General features: G+C 36.5%; 1 protein-coding gene across 4 annotated transcripts in view; it reads right to left on the bottom strand.

The window, feature by feature from the left end:
• The window catches only part of qtc (GRIP domain-containing protein quick-to-court), a 33576-nt gene extending 13402 nt beyond the window's left edge, over positions 1-20174 (bottom strand). Inside the window, exons 1-4 of one of the 4 annotated variants that reach the window (XM_081992899.1) lie at positions 19921-20174; positions 10043-10276; positions 7398-7632; positions 3106-3259 (exon numbers count right to left, since the gene is read on the bottom strand). In XM_081992899.1, coding sequence (XP_081849025.1) covers positions 3106-3259; positions 7398-7632; positions 10043-10251 — 598 coding nt within the window. In that variant the 5' untranslated portion in view covers positions 10252-10276; positions 19921-20174. Of the gene's footprint in view, positions 1-3105; positions 3260-7397; positions 7633-10042; positions 10277-12199; positions 12577-15347; positions 15407-19920 lie in introns of those variants that run through there. The other 3 variants (XM_081993051.1, XM_081993003.1, XM_081992961.1) reach the window with 3 other exon arrangements.
• Between the last annotated feature and the right edge of the window lie 4533 nt (positions 20175-24707).

Raw genomic sequence — 24707 nt, 5'->3', positions numbered from 1 at the left:
GAGTGGCTGGATGTTTGGACGACACTGTATGGAAAAACAAACACCTAGTCATCAAGGTTCAGTCAAGAATAGACAAAACCGTGATTAGATCCAAGAGACCCGACCAGACACAAAAACAAAAAGACTCCTGGAAACAAGCGAGATGAAGCTTTTCTGGACTGAGCACTGAGCGATAAGACGTACATGTAAGATGGAAAACGTTAATGACTGGGTTTTGAGCAGAAAGCGCGAATGAGATGGGATAGCTCAGGACGAAGAAGTACAGGAAGACCACAGAAGAAATGGAGAGAAAATCTTACCATTGATTAGTCATAGGCATGCTGCGAAGAATGAACAGGCAAACAAAGAAGAAGAAAAGAAGCCTCGCAAATACAACAGAAACAAGGATACAGGATAAACAGCAGCATGAAGTACCTAATACAAGAACAATATAGAGAACAAGTCGAGCACTCATTAGAGTCTTAAACGGAATGTAATGACGTTGACGAACTCTGAGAAATAACTGCAAAACTAATAATAAACCCAGCAGAAGATGTATTTGGAAAATGTGAAAGAAACAGGACAAGAAAGAATATGTGGCAGGACAAAAAATGCCTAAACCATCTAGGAGAAAGACAAAACAAGGAAGCAAATGATGTAACTTCAGACCAATAAAAATAGAAGGAAATATGTGGAATGGTGGAAAAAAAAAAACAAGAAAACTAATAAAAGTAAATTTATGAAAATTACAAAATCAGTTCAGCACCTTAAAAACCTATGGATCAATGAAAAACTAATAGAGAAAGTCACTACAAATATTTATTTGGAACAGCTGCCAATAAAGGTAGTGAGTACACTGACGAAATTAAACCAAGAATTGGGTAAGACAGAACCATTTTTAATGGAATGAAAAATGTGTTATGCAGATTTTAACTTACAATTTAGAGTCAGAATAGTGAGATGCTGGGTTTTTTTGCTGTTCCTGGAGGTTAAAAAGAAACATATAAGTGATCAGCAGGAAACATTGGAAATGTGGTCATATAGAAGGATCTTAAAAAAAAATGGGTATACATGGTAACAAATGAGGAGATACTGAAAAGAATGAGAACGTAAAAGGAAATATTGAACACACAATTAAAATAAGAAGATTGTTGCAGAATATTATGCATAAAAAGAAGATGCATTTCCTGATTAAATAATTTGAGAAAATGCTAATTTGAGAAAACTCCTAATATACAGAAGTGAGAAATAGAATCAATGCCAGAATCCAAGCCATAAAACGAGATTACTGGGCAAAATGTACAAGCGATATGGATCACGACCTATATGGAGCACAGAAGAAAGTCTGGAAGATGCTCAAGAACAGGAAAAAGCCAATACATGAGTTTGTGCAAACAAGAGGAGTCACCAAAGATGTATGGGAAAATACTTCATGAAAGAGGTAATGGCAAAAATCAAAAGATTGAAAATCAGAAAAGCTTCCGGGACATATCTCATCCCAAACGAACTCCTGAAATATGCCGGATCTCAACTAGGAAAACATCTAAAAATCCTTTACAACAAAATTTTAGAAACATCGGAAATTAATACGGAAGGCACAGTATAACTATCCCTATATTCAAGAAAAGACAGAAGACGCACCCAGACAACTACAGAGGCATAACGCTGCTGAACACAAGCATGAAACCCTTTACCGGCATTTTGAAGAAAAGACTTGAAACACAAATAACAAACAGGGAAGAACAACAAGGCTTCAGACAAAAAAGATCTACGACCGACGCCATATTCATTATCAAACAACTAAAAGAAAAATCAATCGAATTTAATACATCAGCATATGTCTGCTTCATTGATTTGACCAAGGCATTTGATAGGGTTCGCCTCTCCGACATCATAAATATACTGATAGCGAAAGAAACGCCAGACACCATCGTAAGAGCAGTCAGGAGTCTTAATATGAACAACATGACTAAAGCAGGAGACACTTATACGGAAGAGATACCGACACAAGGCGGCATCAGACAAGGTGACAGCCTTTGCCCATTTCTGTTCAATCTCTTAATGGACAGAATTATAGAGGAAATATCATCACTAAATATGGAATACCGAATGGGACAGAATAAAAGAATCAGCATGGTATACTACGCCGATGATGCAGCTATTTTCGCGGAAATGGAGGACGATATACAGAGACAACGACACAAATTCTGTCAGGTCAGCCAAGTGATGAGCATGACCACATCTATAGAAAAAACGAAAAGCATAACCTTTGCTAAAGATCCCGTAAGATGTAAGCTGGTAGTTTAGGACAAAATCATCGAGCAAGCCTCACAATTCAAATATCTGGGTATGGATCTGTCGAGTTATCACGACCCAGTGAAGACCCTAAGAAGCCAGATCAACAAAGCGTCTGCCATGTAGGGCTTCTTAAGGCAGATAATATGGGCGAACGAATACCTGTGAAGGGATAGCAAGGTCAGGATCTATAAGACTGGTATCAGGCCAATCATGATATGCGGAATAGAAACTAGAGAAGAAACCAACAAAACACAACACAACAACAAAAGAATGCTTCGAGTAGCCGAAATGAAAACGCTCAGGACTATAATGGGAAAACAAGAATAGACCGAATTAGGAAAACTGACATTAGGGAACAATGTGGGGTGCAAGACATCGTAAGATGGGGGAAACAAAGAAAAAGATATTGGTACGCTCAAGTGAGAAGAATGGAAGAGGGAAACTGCCACGCATCGCACTTGAAAGAAAACCAATAGAGAAAAGAGCACCCGGAAGACCACCTAAGAGATGGAAGGACAGCTGGCAGTCCATCTCCCAGGAGCTGATCCAGAAGAACCTGCAAAACTAACAGATCGCGAGATCTTAAATATGAATAAGAAGAAGAAGAAGAGAAAATGGTACAACTGTAGTATCATGGAGTTGCTTACTAACCTTTTACGAGGAAATGGCACTTAAAAATGAATAAGAATTACCCGATGCACTACTGCAAATTATAGCTGTAATTCGCCTGTGATTGGGTCAGATTAATAATAAAATACCATCAGTTTTTAATTGTTGCAAAATTAAATTGTACAGATGAATGAAATTTCCTTAGTAATAGAAACTTACCTATACTAGTAATGCTATCAGTATCCCAAGTGTCCAATTGGCTAGAGGAATATTTTTTAATTCGACCTGGTGAGATTGAGTGTCCTGAAGGCGATGCTGCTGATAGATTTGGTGATTTTGGACTGCTTATTCGATTAGTCGATAAAGAGAGTGACTGCAATTAAAAAAAAGTAAATAAATTAGTAAAGTTTCTCACTTTGGCGTAATAAATCAATGTTTTCCAATTTACCGCATTTGAATATAAATAATTTCCTTTCAATTAATTAGTACCCGGATATGCAGTAATAAACCGTCAGGAAATTAATCCCGTTGCAATTTTGCCAATTAGTTCGCTACCAGACCTACCTAGAGGCCAACTATCTGGAGCATCACAAACTAAATATGAAGAAATAGATTTTGAAGCTAAAACTAACAGAGAAATTTTCCTCGTAAGTGCAATTTAGCGAGAATGGAACAATTTATATTCTTGCGTTATTATTTAATGCAACAATAGCGGCATTCCATCAAGGAAAGTTAGTTGTTTCACTTTGCTTTATTCACTTTGTAATTAGAACAGCACTGAAACGGTTATCGTAAATTTAAATAATATTTTTAGAAATCAGTTTTAACATGACTGGTAGCAATAAAATTAAGACATATAGATAGTAAATAATCTTAAAACAAAATAAAAAAAGTAAATAAATTAAATCGAAAGTAGATAATTCAAACATACAGTGGATAATAATGATTCTGTAGTGTGGTAATAGAAAATCAGATACCTATTTTTAGTTTAATGTAACGTACTTTATTTAAAAATAAAAATTTCTCTTTACGATGGTTTTTAGATTGTATTTTCAGGTTATCTGTCAATGTTTTATTCTAATTTCCCAGCCACTTTACCAACTAGTACTAAAAATATTACTTTCCTTAGAAAAATTTAAAATGAAGTAGAGTAGTGAAAGAAAGTAAAGTAGCATTGTTTAATAACTAACCGAAGTGCATTAACAAACACATTACATTTATTTATAAAAATAGTTTGAGAATACAATTAGCATATAATGTGGAATTGTAAAGTTATGGTTTTTGCGATGGAAACTTGGTTGTAAACAGACATTTATGCGTAAAAATACTAATCACTTTGAAATGCTAGTGAAATAATTATTTAGAGATCCATCTTTGTTATGAAACCCAATCTGAGAATTGTTTACTTTATTGATTTTAATTAGTAGCAATTTCATAATGTTGCGGTTAGTGGTCACGAACATAAATTTCGTTTATTCACCTCGTGAAGTTACACTTCCTTGTAATATTATTTGGTAGCTTATTTCACAATATCCAATTAAAAATATTATTAGCGAGCACGTCAATAAAATGGTATACCAAGTATATCACTTTCAATCGTTTTTATAAATGGTTAAAAGGTGAAAAGTTGGGCGTTTTGGTTATTTTGAAAGCAAAAACCGTTTTAACTGAATTTAAAACGGATCAGCCCAAGGTAATAGTAATCGAGAAGGTCAAGGGTGGATTGCTGTTATTAGCGTAAAACGACTTTCAAATGATGTTGCAAGCACTATTTTTATTGGTTATTTATAAACACCCCGTTTTGATACTTTGTACTTTACTCAATATATCAAAATTAGCGAGTGTAGCGACATTCGTAAGTTTGCTATACACTGTGTCCAGGATAAGAAGGGACACTATGAGAATCTTGGAAACGGTTAGAAGTACAGATTTGGTTAAATAGGAGAAAAGCTGCGAAATCATGGCACTTAAAAAATAATTCAACATTTAGAAAATATCAATTTTTTTTTGGTTTTTGACGTACATATTTTGAAAAAAGTAAATTTTTACCTTTTAATTTTTTGTGACGTTAATTTTTGATCTTAACCGAAAACAAATGACACTTCTCTAAAGAAACTTTTAAGGCAGAACCATCATCAGCCTCCACCACCTTACTTAAATATGATCCCAATTTTTTAATACTAAATTTTGAAACTCTATTAATCTAAATTCAATGATGTACATTTTGCGTGCGGGAAAGTATAACTTTTTGCATTTGTTAGGAAATTAACTATTTCAGATCAACAAAGAGAATTAAACGCATTTAAACGCCAAAGTTTGTTCATTGAAATCGAAATAAAATAAACTTTCAGAATCTGATATTGAAAAATAGACTGCAATTAAAAAAATTAGGTTGATGATGGTTCTGCAAAAACAAAAAGTCGGAATTAAAAATTGATTTTAAAGAGCCTTAAAAGTTGCTGTTTCAAGTGTTATTAGTTTTGTAATAAAAGTAAAATAATTATTTTTTTCAAAATATCTCAAAAACCGAAATAATCGACGTTTTCTAAATGTAATTTTATTAAGGTCCAACCAAACTGTATCTCTAACCGTTATCAAGATCCTCATAGCGACCCTCATTATTTATGAGGCAGAAAAAATTGATATTCTGTCAGGATTCATAAAAAACATTAAAAATAAACGTTTGACGGGTCAGTAATATAGACAAAAAAAGATTAAAACCCTATATTTTTCAAAAAAGTTCCCAACATAACCTCAATAAAATACATATATTTGAAAAAAATAAAGATTTTAGGAAAAAATAAGAAACAAACAAAAGTTTGAAAAAAGTAAAGAAAAAAAGATTAGTTGACAAGAGAAAAGCAAAATTAAAATGAAAGGGCGCCAAAAAAGTGGATAATGTTTTTGAGCCAGAAGTTGTATTCCACCAGATTAAAATAATAATAATAATAAGGATTTTTAAAAGAGAGGCAAAAAGAAAAAACAGATTAAAAGATTTAATATTGATTGATTTCCTATTGAGCTATTAAAATACAGTTCGGGGAGAAAAAAAAACAAGAGGAATTGACAGAATAGAAGGTAAAAAAAGTGAAAAGAGAGTAAAGGCATCACAGTTATTAAATATTATTTCCACGCCGAAAATTGTATTTTACCAGATTAAAAAAAGAAAAATAAAAAATAAGAATTAAAGGAGAGAAGAAACAAAAAAAAAAAGAGAAAAAGACGTCAAAATTAATAGATATCATTTTCGCGCCAAAAATTCTGTTCCACCAAATAAAAAAAAGGAAAATATAAAAAAGAATAATTGAAAAGAGTGAATAAAAAAGGAGTACTTGACAGGAGAAAAGAAAAAAGAAAATGAATAGAATTGATTCTACCAAATTAAAAAAATAAAAATAAAAATATAAGAATTGAAAAAAGTGAAGAAAATAAAATTAGTTGACAAGAGAAAACAAGAGTTGAAACGAAACAACAATTAGTGAATATTATTGTCGCATCACAAATTGTATTCTACCAGATCAAAATAGGAAAAAATTAAAAAAGGAAGAAAAAGTTCAAAACAGGGAAGATAGTTTAGAGTGTTAACACAAAATGGTAGTGAAAAGAAGTAGTCATTTCCACATTTTTGCTTACACTTACTTTTAAAATGGTATATTATGAGGCAGAAAAAAGTCAGTTTGCATAAAAAACTAATAAGAGTTAATTTCTGACCCAATATCAAGTCCTGAAATTATATAACACAAACATTTAAAACGCCTTTCATTATGCCACGAAGCCGGAAGTAAAATGCATTGTTAATTACCAATGCAAATTAATTAAACATAAAAGTGACAGTTGCACTACCCATTAAAACAGGAAATTTGTACAATAGAAAACATATACGTTTTTGTGCAAGATGTTTTCGTTTTTCATCACGCCGTTCATGTCAGCAATATTCCTAACTACCGTGAATTTTATTGTGTATTGTTCAATTAATCAATAGTTTGCGATTTAAAAAAAAAGTAATCGACCTCGGCTTCCAACGTTTTGCAATAATTATTGTTAGTAGTAAGTTAATTAATAATTAAGAGGTTGTTTACTTAAAATTTGTAACAATTAGTAACGTTGATAAAAAAACAAATGATATTTTGGAAAAAAGTAAGTTTTTACTACTGTTTTATATTATGCTGATTATTCACATATCCGTGAGTAATGAGTCATTACTCACGGGTTCTTCACCCGCGGGTACCACCTATTTATTACTCGATGATTTTCAACACTCTGCTTTGGTTTCAAACTTCATTTTCGTGAGTAATAGCTATGCTACATGCTCGATGAATAATACACTCTTATTATTTTAATAAAACAATTATTGAATATTGTGTAGATATAACCCGCATGCAAAGGGCAGGGTAATGTTACCGAACTATTTCCACTTGTTTTCTAAAATTACTTATTATCATTCTAAAACTTCTGTGTGTTTCTAATCAGAGTCTACGTACTACTGAATTAAAAATGAAAAGCAAACTTACCAAACTCCTAACTCGTCCGGGCGAATCTGATGCACCATTATTCTGCGATGAGTTCGAGTCCAATTTGCCGCAAATCCTGACAGAATTGGGCCTTTGCGTCGATTTTCCTCCATCGTTATCGGCCCTTTTTTCGCCCCTTTCCATGAACGAGTAACCTCGTTGCAGTGGAGGGTTTTTGGCAGACTGTCGCCTATTTCCTGCCAAGTCTACGGCACCGTTTCCTGTTTGGCTTGGGCTGAAATAGTAAACGGTATCGATTGGAGGGATGCGTTTGAATTTCCGCGTCGAATACATTGAGAAAACCTTGTATAGGTCGTGTGCTACACTGAGAGAATAGAGAAAGTTTGCTTAAAGAGAAAATGAAGTTACGTTGTAATGGAAAAACAATGTTGAACTACTTGTTGATGTTTAATGACTATTTAATGCGGAACCAAAATATTCATATTATTATACAGTGTGTATCAGCTAAACTGAATGTGGATAATCAATAAATAATGACGTGTTCGATGAAACGGTAAAACACGTCTATAACAGTACCCAATACCAACTGCTTGGATTTTATGACTTCGTCAGATATCTGGATCGTTTTCAGGATTTACCAGCCTCCTTCTTCTTGTGAATAGTACAACAGTGGATTTGGTCGTATTTATAGTCACCCCATGGCCATGCACCATCTTTCAGTATTATTCAGATTCTTGCTTGTATCAGTTTATATTTGCTCTTGGCTACTATGACGATGTCATCTGCAAACCCCCTAGTGTAGGCCAGTGATTTTTAGCTTGTTAAGTAGTTTATCTACTATTAAGTTTCACATCAGAAGTGAAATACACCTCCTTGAGGAGTGCCACAAGTCGTGCCAACTTCAAATGTGTGGTACCCATTGTAGTTTCTGCAGATCTTGTCGCAAATATTTCGCTTATCCAATTCGTAATTGCTTGTCGACACCCCTTTTCTGTAGGACACCTTTGACATGAGACGTGTCTGCTATTTATCCGGTGTCGAGAGTTCTGAATCAATTCTGTCAATTGATACAGTGCGATGTCAGAAGACACGGATGTAAAGACGTTTTCTCTAAAATATCTGTTCTGATTTACTTATCTACTACTTTTTCTATTGCTTTCAGAAAAAAAGATGTGACGCATCTTTCTTCTCTATTTTTGGTATAAAAATAACCTTTGTCCTTTTCCAGAGTTAAAGAATATATCGCAACTCTAAGCTACTTCTGGCAATGCTGAGTATGCTGAGATGTGTGTTGGATCTGCACCTGCACCTTGTGAGTGCTGGTACGGGTTTTGTTTTAATAGTTGTCAGTTGTAAGTCGTTTGTTCCATGAAGCCATTCCTATCCATTCTACATTCTGTTTTCTTCCTCTGCCACCACCCAACATTTTAAGACATTTCAATCAGATCTGGAAACGCAGCATAGATACCACTCCTACACTCAATATGAGTTTTGATTTACCAATTTCATCTCCAATAGACCAAAGGAACATCAGTGAATATCACATAAATTCGGAGCAGTTGCCACTACCTACCGAAGCACACCAACAAAATTCTTCTAATGCCACTAATCAGAAGGACTACACAAATCGGTATCAACCAATCCAACCACCAATCACCTTTGTGAGTGCTGTTGCGGGTTTTGTTTTAATAGTTGCTATTTAAGGAGTTGTAAGTCGTTTGTTCAATAAAGTTGTTCCTATATATAGATTCTACATTCTGCTTTCTTCCTCTGCCACGACCCAACAATAAAGAATGATTTGCTCTTCTCTTTCCTTTAAAAGGTCGGGAAAAATTCCATCTACTCCAGGCGATCTGATATTTCATCTACTCCTGCGCTTTTTGAAAGACAGAGTCGTGGAAGGCCAGGTCATTGGAATTAGGGAGCTACAAAGCAGTTTTTCTTTTCGACGTCATTTTTGCAATAAAGTAGGACATAAGAAGACTGATGCTACCAAAGAAAGCAGAGGAGTATACATGGACAAGAAAACTATAAGAGGAAGTTTTAGAGGTTAAGAACGTGCAGGTGTGCAGCATCTACATAATGCCCAGAATGTAGGTGGAAATGAAGAAAGGGTGCCTAATGGTGAAACAAGTTTCATGTGTTCTGAAGATGTACCAGACCAGAAAGAAAATATGGTTAGTAATAATGTAGATAGTACAGTAAAATTTTTTGTAGATAGAGGAGCTACGGATTATCGTAAAAAGTTATTTAGGCAAATATTTGTAAAATAGGTTAAATATAGATCATAGTATAAATTTTGTAAAGAAAAGTTATTCAATACAAGCAAAGCAGGAAGGTAACTTACATTTAAAATCAAGAACTGGTATTCCAGTTGTAATAAAAATTGTGTGGGTTTGGAATAACTTACAGTATAACTTATTAAAAAAGTTGGAAGAAAGTGAGTTTAAAGTAATATTTTTAAAGAAAAAATAATATGATAGTGGGGTTTTAGGTTGAAAGGAGTTTATGGCCCATTTCAATCAAATTTCATCTTCGTGCGTAATAAACAGCATTACATGCTCGTTGAATAATTAAATTGCAGGAGTGCAAGATTGTTAATAAAAACTATTAACAATCTTGCATTAAAGCAACTTAAATCAACGTTTTCATTGTACTCATTATAATTACATATGAATACTTACCGATTGGATATATTCTCATTAATTTTAGAGTCTTTGCTGATGCTCCTTACATAGGTCCTCGATCTTTCTCCTTTAAGTCGTAAACTACTCTGTCTGCGCACAGAGATTGGAGATGAAGATGGAACAGGAATTTTTGATTCCACAGATTTTGGTAGATGATGGTCGGACTTGGAATTATGGGCTTCCATTTTAAATATTTTTCCACTCATTTTTTTCCACAGTAGCGATAGAAACCTAAAACAAGATGTATAATCTTAATTTAAGTTTATAAGAATCTTATTGTACACTAAAAAAACAAAATTGCCTTTCCCAAACAAAAAAGGAAAAACAAATAATCTAGGAGTTTCCATCTTTTCTATTATACTGTAGTGGGTCGTTTTTGCTGAATGAAGGTTTTGTCATTTTATCGGCTCCTGTAAGTCTATTGTTCGAGTTGCTGCTTGGGAGAAATTTAGAATTCGAATTGAGTGAAGAAGTAAGTAATGAACAATCTGTTTACTTCATGCTGAATGTGGAGTTTTGGCAAATATTTATCGAATTAATTACTTAAGATTAGCATACAAAACGTTCTAATGCTACACTTTGATTTTATGCAGTCCTATGTTTCTATCCTCTCCATCGCATTTCATCCTGGATACGATGACTTTGTTCACTGCTGTTTCAAATAGTTTGTGGTTGGTGGGTTCTGTTCTGGAAGAACCATGTTCCTCTTCGTCTTCCTGGTGGTCTTCTGCCGTACTTTTTCTTCTTTTTCTCTCTTTCTAACTTTTTCTTAGAGAACAGTCATATGTCCGAGGTATTCAAGTTTTTTTCTCTTGATGATGTTCATTACTTCCAAGTCCTTCTTCATTCTCTCCATCACTGATTAGTCATTACGATCACACCCTGTTGGTCACTCTGTTCACATGGCAAACAGGCAAAAATATCACAGTTTATATCCCTACAGCGCTGGAACAAATGCTTGTAGACAGAAACGTATATTTCTTGTACCCATGTCCTTCATAAATCCAAAGTGTGTATGTGATACTATTTCCCCTCAGATCCTATAAATTCTTCGATGAATGATTTCGAGGAACAGCATGTGACTGATAAGACTAATTGTTTTAAAGTTACCATACCCTTTGGCTCCCTGTTTCTTTGGTATCATTATAAAATCAAGGATAAGCCATCCTTTTGGAATGTTTCCAGTATTGTAGATGTTATTCAAAAATGCCAATTAGGAATGTAACGGACTTATAGTTAAAAAGCCCAATCAAAACAATGCTCATAACAACAGAGATGAAAACAATACGAGCAATAACAGGCAACAACCTTCTGGATAAGGAAAGGAACGATGACCTAAGAAGACAAACTGAGACCAGCGATATCTTAAGATGGTGTAGAGCTCGACGAAGATACTGGAACGCACACGTCAGCAGGATGAACGAAGATAGATTACCACGAATCGTCAGGGATAACATAGCAACAGGAAGAAGACCACTGGGCAGACCATCAAAAAGATAGCTGAGTAATACACCTCATAGGAGAAGAATCAATGAACTCTAGATGGCGTTATGCTTTCTACAAGTGGAAGAAGAAGAAGAGGCTTTTTAATTGTGTTTTCTGTCTTGTTTCGCTCATTCAATTATCAATGTTTCTCGGTCCGTTAAAGGGGCATTATAAAAAATGATGCCCTCATCTGAGGGCATTATAAAAAATAACGCCCTAGTGTATTATTTCTTAGATAATTGACCTTAATAGGTGTCATTATTGATGAAATAATAGCCCTGTCGGGTATTACTATAACGCCCGCTTATAATGCCCCTGCGGTTAAGGAGGATATTATCTGTTTCGTTTCTAAGGTATAATGGATAAAATTGTAATAAGTAAAACTTAAAAAATACTGTAGGCACAGATATTGAATGTCAACTTTTTTTTGTTTTTTTCAGTCATCAAGTCCAATTGAAACTTTGGTGATATTTTTGTTTATATTCAACTACATAATACAAAAAAGTTATATCTTTTAAATTGGTGGTAATTAATATTAACATATGCAGTATGTAAGTTCAGTTGACATTTTCTACTAAACCAATTTCAATATTTATTACTAATTTACAGTGTACGCAACACATAATAATTATTATTATAGTAATTTTTATACGGAATAGTTCTACTCACTTTTGGCAGTGTTGAGATGTTACTTTTCTTCATTTCTATTCCCTTGTAGAAAAACAATAACTTTTAATATAACTTTCAGTAAATTGTAGTTTAGGTACTAGTTGAAGCCATTTCAGTGAAAAACAATGCCACGCTACACAACACGACGTTATCACTCTTATTAGGTAGTAGGTACTGGATGCGATAATCTTATCACCAAAACGAGTAAGTCATATATTTATTTTAAATAAGTAATTGAAGCAAATTCTAATTTGTTCATTATAGGTATGTATATGATAATACACATTACGCAAGTTAACGCACAAAATTATATTATCAAAACTATTTTTTTCTCTCATTTGAGAGATGAACATGTTATCATCAATTTTAATTCCTAAGAAAATACTTTCTTCCCTAGGAGAAGAGAAAAGAAAAATTTACAAAAACTGTAGGTATCTCACACAAGTGCTTTTAGCTCATGTTTGATCATTCACTAGTCATTATCACATTTAACAATGATTAACAGAAAAGCTAAGCCAAAACTCGGCGAACTAGAATAATAGTTGGAAAATTAACCTACTTTTAAAAAAAACTAGTTGAACGTCCACTTAAAAGTAAGTCAATTAGCTTGACATAGATTGTGGAAATCTTTTCAATGGTGCAACAATAACCACTATAAGTGCACTAGAAAAATTCGCACATTAAGAAAGGTTAAGAATTTAGTTGGAAAAAACTTCAAGAAGGTTTCTTATCGCTTATGGAGGTATCTCATCTGTATATTACTATGACCAGTTTTAAGTTTTACTCCCCAAAACAAAGAATATTCGTACCGTTTCTATAGTTGTTTCTTAATTAATGGCATTAAGTTGGTGTTGGAGGCAATCTGAGGGTGAGGAGAATTCACTCATCTCCTAGATTAGTTCCAAAGATTTTATTTATTTGACTTTTTGTAACATTGACAATTCCCCATTTCATTTGCCAATTTTAGCTATGAAAAGTGAGGAGTAGACTGTTTGGGAAGATAATATAAACAATTAATTTCAAAAATTAAAATCAGTGTTGTTATTAATTTACTTGAATTGAGCAGTATGTGGTGTTAACTATAACTGTGGACTGCCCCTGAGTAAAAAGTAAGGAATATAATTTACTATAATTTACGACTGCTGGTGACACACACAAAAGAGTTAGGTGACTTTAAGGTACACTTCATGGCTTTAAATGGTGACTAGTTTTGTTCATCAACAGATATCAGACTGCAATACTGTTGTTGTTATGTTAAGTGAGTGGACAACTGCTACCCTCTACTGCAACCGTCGTTGTGGCTGATAATCTAGCTAATGATCTCTTCAACCATAGCTTCCTCAGAATAACCCTTCCAGGAACCGGATGACCTTTCTTGACGAGATATTGTCCAGGTTCAAAAGTTGTCTAAAAACGCAATTCGTTCAAAAAACGCAAAGTAATACAAAACTGTTAGTTGTTAATTGTTAAGTGTACCAATCTGTCCATATTCTTAAGTAAAGTTGTTAAATATGTTAAGTTAGTGCAGCATTGTTCGTGGATCGTGATTGGTAACGCAAAGCTGCACATCATTCCCTACTAATTGTTAAAGTGACTTTTATAAACCCTTTTGCATTTTAGGTCGGATTTACTCAACTTCTTAGTTATAGTCGTTGTAGTAGTAGTAGCAGCAAAGCAAGGGACTCGATATAGGTCCGGCAAGTAGGCTTAAAAGGCATTTTTCGCCATTCCCCTTCATCCATATTTCCCCACCTCATCGCTCTTTACTTTCGCCACCCAGTCTTCCCGACATTCTGACGAAGACAAGGAAGACATTTCCTCGCAGAAAAGTTTAGAGCCCGCTAAAAACCGCCTTCTGATTGACAACCAGCTGTTGGCAGACTCTTAATAGGTGATGATGTTGCAGATGTCTGTTGAGACCACAATGGCTTATCAGTATCCCAACTAGCGGTCCAGCGACTGTTTGACATCAACCATTTGGATGTTGCCTTGGTGTCGCTAGGAAAACCAATCAAAACTCGAGTTTGTCTGCATCCTTCCGCCTTTTTTCTCGCTTCTGTGGTACCCTTGATCTCAGTCATTTAAAACGCTAGTTACCTGTCTGTTTCTTAAACTTATGTGAGGTTCAACAGTGATTGGGCTCTCTGAAGACCCAAGCTGTATCGGCCGCTTGTTACCCATATATGAAACCCAGATGCGCCGGAATCTACATTAGGTTTACCAGTCTGTTCTGCCACTTTGTTAAAGGCTTTCCAGCATTCCTACACCAATCTACTGCTCATCCTAGCGTTAAGCAGTGCCTTTAGGACAGTCTGGATGTCGGAGTAGATCTTAACTACTCCCTCTAGTTCTTCTGTGACTCCCTTGCTTGTGGTAAGACTGTAGCTTAGCTTCCCAGCAAAAAGGTGGTACCTGTATTGGTGTCTTGTCGGAACACGCCCATCCCGGTTAGACCAATGTTTCGCGCTCTTGAGTCGACAGTGTAGTAGCATTGCAAACCCCTTCTCGTGTTGTTACTGTTTTGACTTAACTCCCAACTATCTTTGTTTGGGATTTCTACCTTAAACTCCTTTCCAACCTAAGTCTACTGTCAAGTGGGACAGTCCTTCATTCTAGGATTGGAAAGTCCTGGATTACGGTGGTCTCTATAATTGTATGTTCCTGACATAGATAGTATTGCCACGCCTTGGAGAGCCGCATTCCATCCTCCTTAGCCCCGCAGCGGCTTCTTTGCATATCCACAAAGGAAGCTCAGGAAGGCCCAGAAGCACGTTTTTGCGATACACGGTGTCGTCCTCATAGTCATAGGCCGGCAGAGGAGCCTCTATGGAGCGAGCAGAGCGTTTTTGACGATTTTTGACCAATCCACTTAACCAAGAGGATTGGACTGAATTACTCTATTGGATCCAAATTTCAATCTTACGTGTATAGATCGATGTTTTTCAAGTGGATAGAGCTTTATCCGATTAAAGGATCTGATAAAGTTTCGATGTGTACCTGGTCTATGACTATGAAGTTGGGTAATTCCAGCATTAGTTGCTAGTTGCTAATTTTTGGTGGTTAAATGTTGGCTTTTAGTTGAGTTTCTATAAACCGACTAAAAACTTTATAACTACACTATATAATAACCCACTAACTTAAAACTTACTAATTTATGTAACTCCATCATTTCAAAATTATACACTAAAACACTTTTCAGGTTTTCTTGCTAAAGTTACTGTTATATGTACTTTATAGTTAAGCAGGTTTAATAAAGCTTTTCGATTATGCATACATGATTAGGTAATACTAATTAAACAAAGCTCATAACTTATTCGGCTTTCTGTGGCATAGTTACCTTAACCCAGGATTATAATGACATAAAATAATAAAATTATAAGTCTTAAATTAGAAAACATTAAATCAAGGTAAGAATTTAACGATTTAATAGACATTTTACATGCAATATAACTTTTAATTTTGTTTTGATTCACCATTATATGACATACAGTGTGTAACAAAAGTATAGGAACCTTACAATATCTCGAAAACCGCCATATATTATTAAAATTTCATTTTTTAAGTCTTGTTGTCCATTTCACAATTTCAAGTCAGGTAAGTTTTCTTGACAGGTAATTGGTTGAAAATTCAACTAAAATATAGAGCATTCCATCAGGACATAAAAATGTCATGTCAAAAACATTTAACATAACTTAAAAAAAAAAAATTTGGACAAACGGTTTTCGAGATATTGTAAGGTTTCCATATAGGTATTTATTTAACACAGAAGAACTGTAATATCGTTACATTAAAATGTTAAGTTATTGTATTTTTGTAATTTGTTTATTGTGGTAATAGTGTTCCAAAATAATAATATAATAATTGGATGGAAGCGAATGTTCTAAGGTCTACTCAAAAAAGAGAAAAGACATTTGTTTGGTAAATAACTGTTTTTTTTTTGTTAATGTTTCTGAATAGGTTCTGCTCCTATTATTTACATAAAATGATAAAAATTATCATTTGCCTTACTATACAAGTATTATTTTCAGTTCGCTTCAACGGTACATTACTCTTTCGTTGCGGAACAAACCACGTCACCTAAATCGATAGGAAATCTTTGATTTTGCGGTTTATTGATCGATCGATCATTTATCAATGTGCAACGCTTTCGGTAAATGATGGATAATTTTTAGAACGCGACCTTTGGTTTAGCGGGTTTGAAACAGACAAAGTAAAATGTTTTTTTACCATTTTTTGATTAAAACCAACATTTTGTCCATGTAATTGAATGTTTTAAAGGCTATTCAGCAAGAAATAAAAACGTATTAAATAAATACGTGCTCGCCTGAGACAAAACAAAAAACAATGAGAGTCTGGTCTTGATCCAAAAAAACTTGAATGACAATACAAATTAAGATGACAACTCTATAATAGTCGATAAACGTAACATCAACAAACAACTAAAATAATATTGGATATTGAAAAAATTCTATTTCAAAAGCAATTTAATATCGCTAGATTTAATTAACCAGTTACAAACAGTAACCATACCATCACCACTCTACCCACCAAATCTACCAGGAAAGTCATTAGTAGGGGTTCATCATCTTTTCGTTGGGACACCCTGTAGATACAACGGTACATGAGCTCAGAAAAGGGTGCACAAGATAACACAAGAGTTGATTAAGTTTTCACTTTTGTGTTGTTTTTACTGGTGGTGCACTTGATGTCTAACCAATCCAAATGAGTTATTATTTTAGTAGTAAAGAATACTTTTTTGTTAACAATGTAAGACAATGTTCAGAGGTAATTCAATTGCTAATTTATTTGACAGACAAGAGAACCTTTGTTGATCTTTGATTAGAGATCCTCTTCTAATTTAAGCTTGAATTTTCACCTTCTTTCTCTTATTTTGTTCTGTTTACTTTAAGAGTAACAAATTGGGCATCGGCCTGTTCTATCTACACAAGAAGTTTTTTTTATTCCAATTCAACAAAATTTGTAAATTAACATTTAGCTAATAAAACACATCATGGTTCACGCCGTAAGTAAAACAAATGGCAAGAGAAAAACGTGAAACCTACCTGAGATACTTAAATAACAGAACACTGGAAGAGTGAATACGATACAAAGTAATAAGGAATATAGTGAAGGCAGAAATACGACGAATAAAGACCGAATACTGGAAAACCTTCACTGTGGATATGGAACACGACCTCTATGGCAGCCAAAAGAAGATATGGGGATGGATAAGACGAAGGAAACGCGAAGTCAACGAATATGTAACAGTAACAACTATCCCGGGCGAGGCATGGATAAATTACTTCAAACAAATGTTCGACGAAGATGAGACTCAACACCAGGAAAAGCCAGCAATGGCAGAAGCAACTACCCGTATCACCCACGAACTAGTATAAAAATATACCAAGGAACTAAAAAAACAGAAAAGCCCCAGGAATCGACGAATTAAACAACGAACTGATAAAGTACGGAGGTAAACCACTAAGCAAACAACTAGCCAATCTTTACCAGAAGATCTTAAATGAAGCAACCATACCAACCGACTGGAAGAAAAGCATCACTATCCCTTTCTTCAAAAAAGGCGACAAAAAACAACCAGGAAACTACAGAGGAATAACTCTCCTAAGCGCGGTGATGACACTATTCACGAAAATCATATGCGGTATCACCTCAGAACAAATGCCCATAATGGAAGAATAACAGTGATTTAGGATAAGCAGGTCTACCACAGACCATTCATCATTCGACAAGTAGTCGAGAAATCAATCGAATACGAGAAACCAGCGCATATGTGCTTCATAAATGATATCACAACCATATTGAGAGGAGGCTGCATTCCGGAAGAAATAGACCAATACAACGACCTGACCCAAGAAGTGCCCATATCAACAGGAACAAGACTGTCTAAGCCCGGTACTCTTTAACCTAATCATCAACGAAATAATAAAAGACGTCAAAAACGCGGGGCATGGTTACAGAACTAACAAAGGAGAAATAACAATACTGTGCTACGCGGATGACGCAGTAATTATATCAGAAAACGAAGATGAGCTGCAGAGACTACTTCATCAATTCTACGTGACAGCGAAACGCTGCAATATGTCGATTGCGACAAACAAGACAAAATTACTAGTTGTAGCAAAAGAACCTAGAAGATGCAAACTAGCTGTTAACGACGAAATAGTAGAACAGGTGATGTCCTTCAGATACTTAGGGGTAGAAATAACCGCCCATCAAGACAGAAGATCTGAGGTAAAGAATCAAATAGATAAGGCCTCTAGAATAGCCGGATGTTTGAAAGACATTATATGCAAAAACCCAGAGTAATAATCAAGATCTTGGTTATTACTCTAATGAAAAACCAGTTCCTAACCATAGAAGCAAAGACTAGAATATACAAATCATGCGTAAGGCCAATAATCACATATGCCGCAGAAACCACGGCAGACACCAGCAGAACCAAGAGCATAACCCGAACGGCAGAGATGAGAACGCTCCGAAGTGTCACGGGACACACGCCACGTGACAGAATACCCAACCAAGAAATAAGACGAATCTGCGAAATACAGGACATTGTAAAATTGACTAGGCAGAGACGGCAAGAGTGGAATCAACACATCAACAGAATGGAAGACAATAGAATTGCTGAAACCACACTCTAGAAGACCGCCAGGCAGACCACCAAAGAGGTGGAGGAATAGCTGGATGTCGACGTCGCAAGGAACTCCTTAAAGCTGGAAAAACAGGCTGAACGCCTATTTCAAGAAGAAAAAGACATTTAGCTACCTGAATGAATTTATATTTATGGAAGATATCACCGAAGAACAATGAACCAATCTATAAGGGGGAAGTAGAAGAAAATTACAAAGAAAGCAACGCTGCAGGCAACAATGCTAACAGAACGGAGATTAGACAAGAAGAAGTAAATACAAGAATAAAAAGACTAAGAAAAGCACCGGGTCCCGATGAAATGCACTGAGCTCATAAAATATGGGGGACCAACATTGGTTACTAAAATACTTGGTTACTAAAATTATTTAAGAACGTAATAACAACGGAGAAAATCCCATAAGAATGGAAAGACAACTTTCTACTGCCGATACTTAAAAAGGGCAACAGAAAAGACCCAGAAAACTATACTACTGCTCAGAGGATCTCTTGGAGATAAATCTCACTCTGTATTTGAATAATTATTTCATTCACAGTCTTTTATATTACAAATTTTAAAATAATGCGGAAATTAAAATGTGATTTTGTGTAATTTGCTCGTTTGTTGCAATCCGCTACGTTCGTTACACGGTTAATTCCTTACCCAAAATTATGTATTCCTAACTGCTTGCATACAGAGTTGGTTACAAATATACAGGGTGTTGCCAAAAGTAGGATAATCCTTTAACCCTGTTTTAACAAAATGAGAACCAACTTCATATACCATGGTACCAATTTTGTTTATTTGGACGAAGCTTGTCAGTTTGATTGTATGTAAAACGCTGACTGCTGATTTTTCATAGTAATTCAGTACTATTATTGTTGAACTTGAACAGTGACCCCGTTTTTTATATACTTTACACGCCTGAATGATGATTAATATTTTTTTTGTTTAAATTTTTTATTACAGATATTTATTTATTCATAATTGTTATTAACAATAATGACCTCCTAAAAGTAGGTTGCTTCTGAGGTATGAAATACAGTTTCATCTACAATATTATTGTACTTACCTCCACCGAATATTAACAATTAGTTTCCACTATCACAATAATCATAAAACTGTAAAAGCGTCACTTTTTGAATAACTAAACTTCTCACGTTTACGCGGGGTATTGTTGTTCATTCACACTCCGTTCACCGGACTTATTTTCCTGATACAAAGTCATGCGACTCAGGTTTGTTACACTTTTGATATCGCGCTAGAATAGAAACAAAATAAGTAAGTAAAATAAAGGATTTTGGTTCCCCTCTAGTTCGCTTGAAAAAAGAAAAGGGGGGTACCTACCGAATACAAACTCTCGCGACTGATGACTGTGACGTAACATTTTGTTGGAACGGTAGGTACTTCGTAACCAATCTTAATTTAGGTTAAAAGCTTTTAATAATTCATATTTATGTGACTTAACTTTGTGAAAATATATTAAAATTTAAATCATGATTTTCCTTCTGTTGTGATACTTAGTGCAAGAGATAGCTTACATGAGTTATGATGACAGTTGATTTAATAATGACTGACTACTGAAATAGCTTTCCATTATGTGGTGCCGTTGTAATCACCGACAGGTAGATAGCGATTACCGTGGTGAACTTTGCGTAACACCAACATAACTCAGTACCTATCACGATAAGCTTAAACTGGGGTTGTCTGAAATTTCTATTAATAAAGCCTTTAAAACTCACTTGATTATGTGTTTGATGATGAACTACACAATGATTAATCAAGATATTATTGCTCGCATAATTGCTATGGGCCATATACTACTCACTTCTAAACCGCAAAAGTTACAGTATTAAAATCCCATTTCAAGGCATATCGGCTTGTAGAAAATTTGGGCGTCCGCTTTTCTGGGTTTTTCAATTAAAAATATTTTTGCTCTTTTCCAAACTTTTGGGAATCATTCGCGTGTTAAGCAGTCGCTTAAGGTTTTAAGGATCAAGGTGCTGTTAACTTGATTTGGCTTAAAATACTGAAAAGTGCAGTTCTTCCTTTTTAAACAGTGGAACTTGCTTCTATAATACTATCACACAGCGAGCAGACCTTAAGGCCTTTTTCGCCGTTTTCTTTCAAACTCCCTCCACCTGAACACCCCTGGTTTACGCCACCCAGACGTCCCGTCTCCCTGAAGAAGGCAAGAATCCGTCCCTACTCCAACGAAAACAGTTTCCTGCAGGAGAGTGTGGAGGCCCCGCGAAAGCGTCTCCTGCTAGACTACCTCCTAATAGGTGATATGATGTTTCTTTCCTCTGCCGTTCCACATTGTGAACAAACTGGGCTATCACCAATTCCTAGTAAATGCAAATGTCTGTTTAGGCCACAGTGCCCTGTCAGAACCGCAACCAGGATTTTTAAGACCCAGCGACTCCTTGACATCTACCACTCGGATGTTGCCTTGGCGTCGCTTGAAATTCCAATCAATTCCCTGGCTTGTCTGCACCCTTCCTCCTTTCTTCACGTCTTTGTGGTATCTTCGGGCGCCCAGTCACTTAGTGCGATTGCTACCTGTCTGTTGCTTAATCAGGATTCGGCAGTAATTAGACTCTCAGAAGACCCGAGCCGAACTAATGCATCAGCCCGCTCGTTTCCCGCGAACCCCATATGTGCCGGAATTTACACTAGTTTTACCTGCTTCTGCTCTGCCACCTGGTTCAGGGCATCTCAGCATTTCTGAATCATTTAAAACAACTTGACTGTCGAAGTGGATCTCGATCACTCCTTCTAGTCCTTCTGTAACTTCCTCGCTTGTGGCTCGGGTGTTGCAAACAATTCCGCCTGCAAGATGGCCGCCCACACCTCCAGCGAAAAATATGCCCCCTTGTTAGTGTCTTGTCGGTACACTCCCGCCCCGGACCATCCCATATTGGAAGACTTTGAGCCGTCGGTGTACCAGCTTTGCACCCCTTCTCGAGCAGTCACTGACCTACCATCCCAACTTTCTCTAGTTGGGATTTCCACCTTAAACTTCCTTTTGAACCTAAGTCTGCTGTCAGGTGCGATCAACTTTGCCCTCAGGATTGGAATATCCCGATGAATGGCGGTCGCTATACTTGCATGTCCTTGACGCAGATGGTTGTCACGCCTTGTAGAGCCTCATTCCATCCTCTGCAGCGCCGCAGCGGCCTCCCTGGGTATCCACAGAGGTAACACAGGACCCCTACAGGAAGGACGTTTAATGCGAGACCCGGTGTCGTCCTCATTGCACCGGTTATTGCCAGACAGGCTAGTCTTTGCAAACCCGCCAGTTTCCGGGATACGAAAACCTTCTCCACCGCCGGCCACCAGACCAAGGAACCATACCACCATCCTCGGCCTTATAACGGCAGTGTATAACCACCTCATAACGTGTGGTTTTACCATTGTTTTTTAGGCCCCAGTTTTTTTCCAGAGCACGGCGCAAATGCCACATAGTGACAGTGGCCTTTTGTATGACTTTGTCTACGTGAGGTTTCCACGTCAGTTTACTGTCTAAAGTTACGCTCAAGTACTTAACCTCTCCCACAAGTGTAGAGGTTTTCCGTACAAGACTGGCGGCCTATAATCCTTAATCTACCTTCTCTTTGTAAAGAGCATGATCTCCGTTTTTCTAGGATTAACTGATAATCCGGCATTGGTGCACCATCTCCCTATTATCTTTACACGCCATCTGCATTCTCTCGCAGACGACGCCCAGGAATTTCTGTTTGACGAGAACTAGGCCGTCGTCCGGCCGGTCTATCCGCCTGAGGAGTTCGTCCCACAGGCGGTGGAAAAATGCAACTGCCCTGTGGATAGCCCCCCTGTACCCCGATCTCCAGCCGTTTTCCCCCCAGACAAACACTGGCCGTGTGACTCGCTATCGCACTCCGGACCCAGTTTATAACTGAAACGGGTGCCTTTTTTGATTTGAGAGCGTTGCAGATATTGCTAGTTCTGGCCTTATCAAATACCCCCTCCACATCAAAGAAGAGGACCAATGTGACCTCCTTGTCTTATAATCCTTGTTCAGTTTTTTGCACCAGAGCATGAAGAGCCAGCGTTTTCATGAGAAAGGACGTTAAACTGATAGGTCTGAATGATTTGGGCTCGGTGTAGTCCCTTTTACCGGGTTTTGGTATTAAAACCGCTTCCGCTGACCACCAATCATATTGGGGGATATATCCCATTGCCACGCTGGCCCTGAAGACTTTACTCAAAAACGGGAGTAAGATCTCTAGGTCCGACTGCAGCATGATTGGAATTTTTCCCTCTGGACCTGCGGCTTTATATGAACAGAATTGCGAAACCGACCATTTGATAGCGTCAGCACTAACAGCTCTTTTGGCCATGGTCCAATCCCATCCATTAGTGCAGACCTTGACCTTCCGCCGTCGCCTGGAAAGTGTTACGCTAGGAGAAGTTGTAAGGTCTTTTTATTCGTTTCCGTCCAAGTTTTTTAGTACCTACTATTTTATAAGCATTACCCCAGATGTCGTCGTTTAGCTCTTGCACAAGGCATTCTATTTGTTTTCGCTACTACTACTACTACTCCGTAGCACTACAACCCAGGGTGGGTCTTTGCTGCCTTGACTATCTGCCTTCACCTGGAGCGGTCGTGAGTCATCTCCCTTCATTTTGCTGGTCTACGCCAAGGATAACCACATCCTTAATGATGTTATCTCTCCATCTGAGCTGTGGTCCTGTCTTCCCAGTGGTCTTTTTCCTATTGGTACCTCCTTTCATACCCGTTTTATTAGCCGATCGTTTTGGCTTCTCTGCAGGTGCCCTGCCCATCTTAGTCTGCCGGACTTTATCTCCTGAATGATGTCGAGGCTTCGATATATTTGGGCAATCTCAGCATTGCTTCTCATCTTATAATGGCCGTTTTCAGGGTCTTGAACGGGACCATATATCACGCGCAGGATCTTTCCCTCAAACCTTCTTAGGACCTCTGTGTCGCGAACTGTCAGTGTCCATGTTTCCCTGGCGTATGTTGCTACTGATCGTATCATTGTTTGATAGATTCCGGTAGCAGGGTTTCTACTGCAAATGTACATTTGTTTGCCTATGTTATCCGCTGTTTAATCTCTTCCCGCATGTTATTGTCTGTCGTTATCACTGCGCCCAGGTACTAGAAGGTTTGTTTGCACATGCTCAAAATTATAGACGTTCATTGTGACGTTTTGCCATGCATGTATTTGGTCTTTCCTTCATTTACTCGTAGACCTATTATCCGAGCTTCTTCTTCTTTGTTTTAGTTTTCACTGCTTTGGATTATTTCTGATTTAAGTTCCTTCCGTGTCTGTTTAAGTTCTTTTAGTATAATCAAGTTCTGTTCTTTTCCTTTGTTTCTTCTGACTCTAGTTACCTTTCTTCTTAATCTGTTCCATGCTTGTCTTTTGTCTTTTATTATGTTATTCCACCAGTAGATTGGAGTTTGGTCGTTATAAAACTGCTTCTTTCTGAAATGTTGTCTACAAAGTCTAGCGGTGTTTTCTATTATCAATTCTGATATAAATGTGTTTCCTGATATACCCGTGATTTTGCAGAAATCTTCGAACGATTTTAGAAATATGTCTGTTAACAACCAGTTATTGAAAGTCGGAGTTTTCGACGTTTGAAACTTCTAGGACTCTAGTTGTAACGTGATTTGATTATGATCACTGGGTGTCTTGATCTGGGGTTTTTCGCTTACATTCCTGAAGTGAAAGTACCGGCCCTAAGATGACTATAGGAAAAGATGTATATTTATTCGCAATGAAATGCTGCTTTTTCTGACGAATTTATGCTAATCATATCACATATATAACGTTGAAAAAAAACTTTAACTTAAAATGTCCTCCT

This window comes from Ips typographus, linkage group LG1, assembly GCF_016097725.1.
Source record: "Ips typographus isolate SLU linkage group LG1, UJ_Ityp_2.0, whole genome shotgun sequence".
In the NCBI taxonomy this organism is placed as follows: Eukaryota; Metazoa; Arthropoda; class Insecta; order Coleoptera; family Curculionidae; genus Ips; species Ips typographus.
Note: the sequence above shows the minus strand (reverse complement) of the source record. Positions and strands in the feature narration are given on the sequence as shown.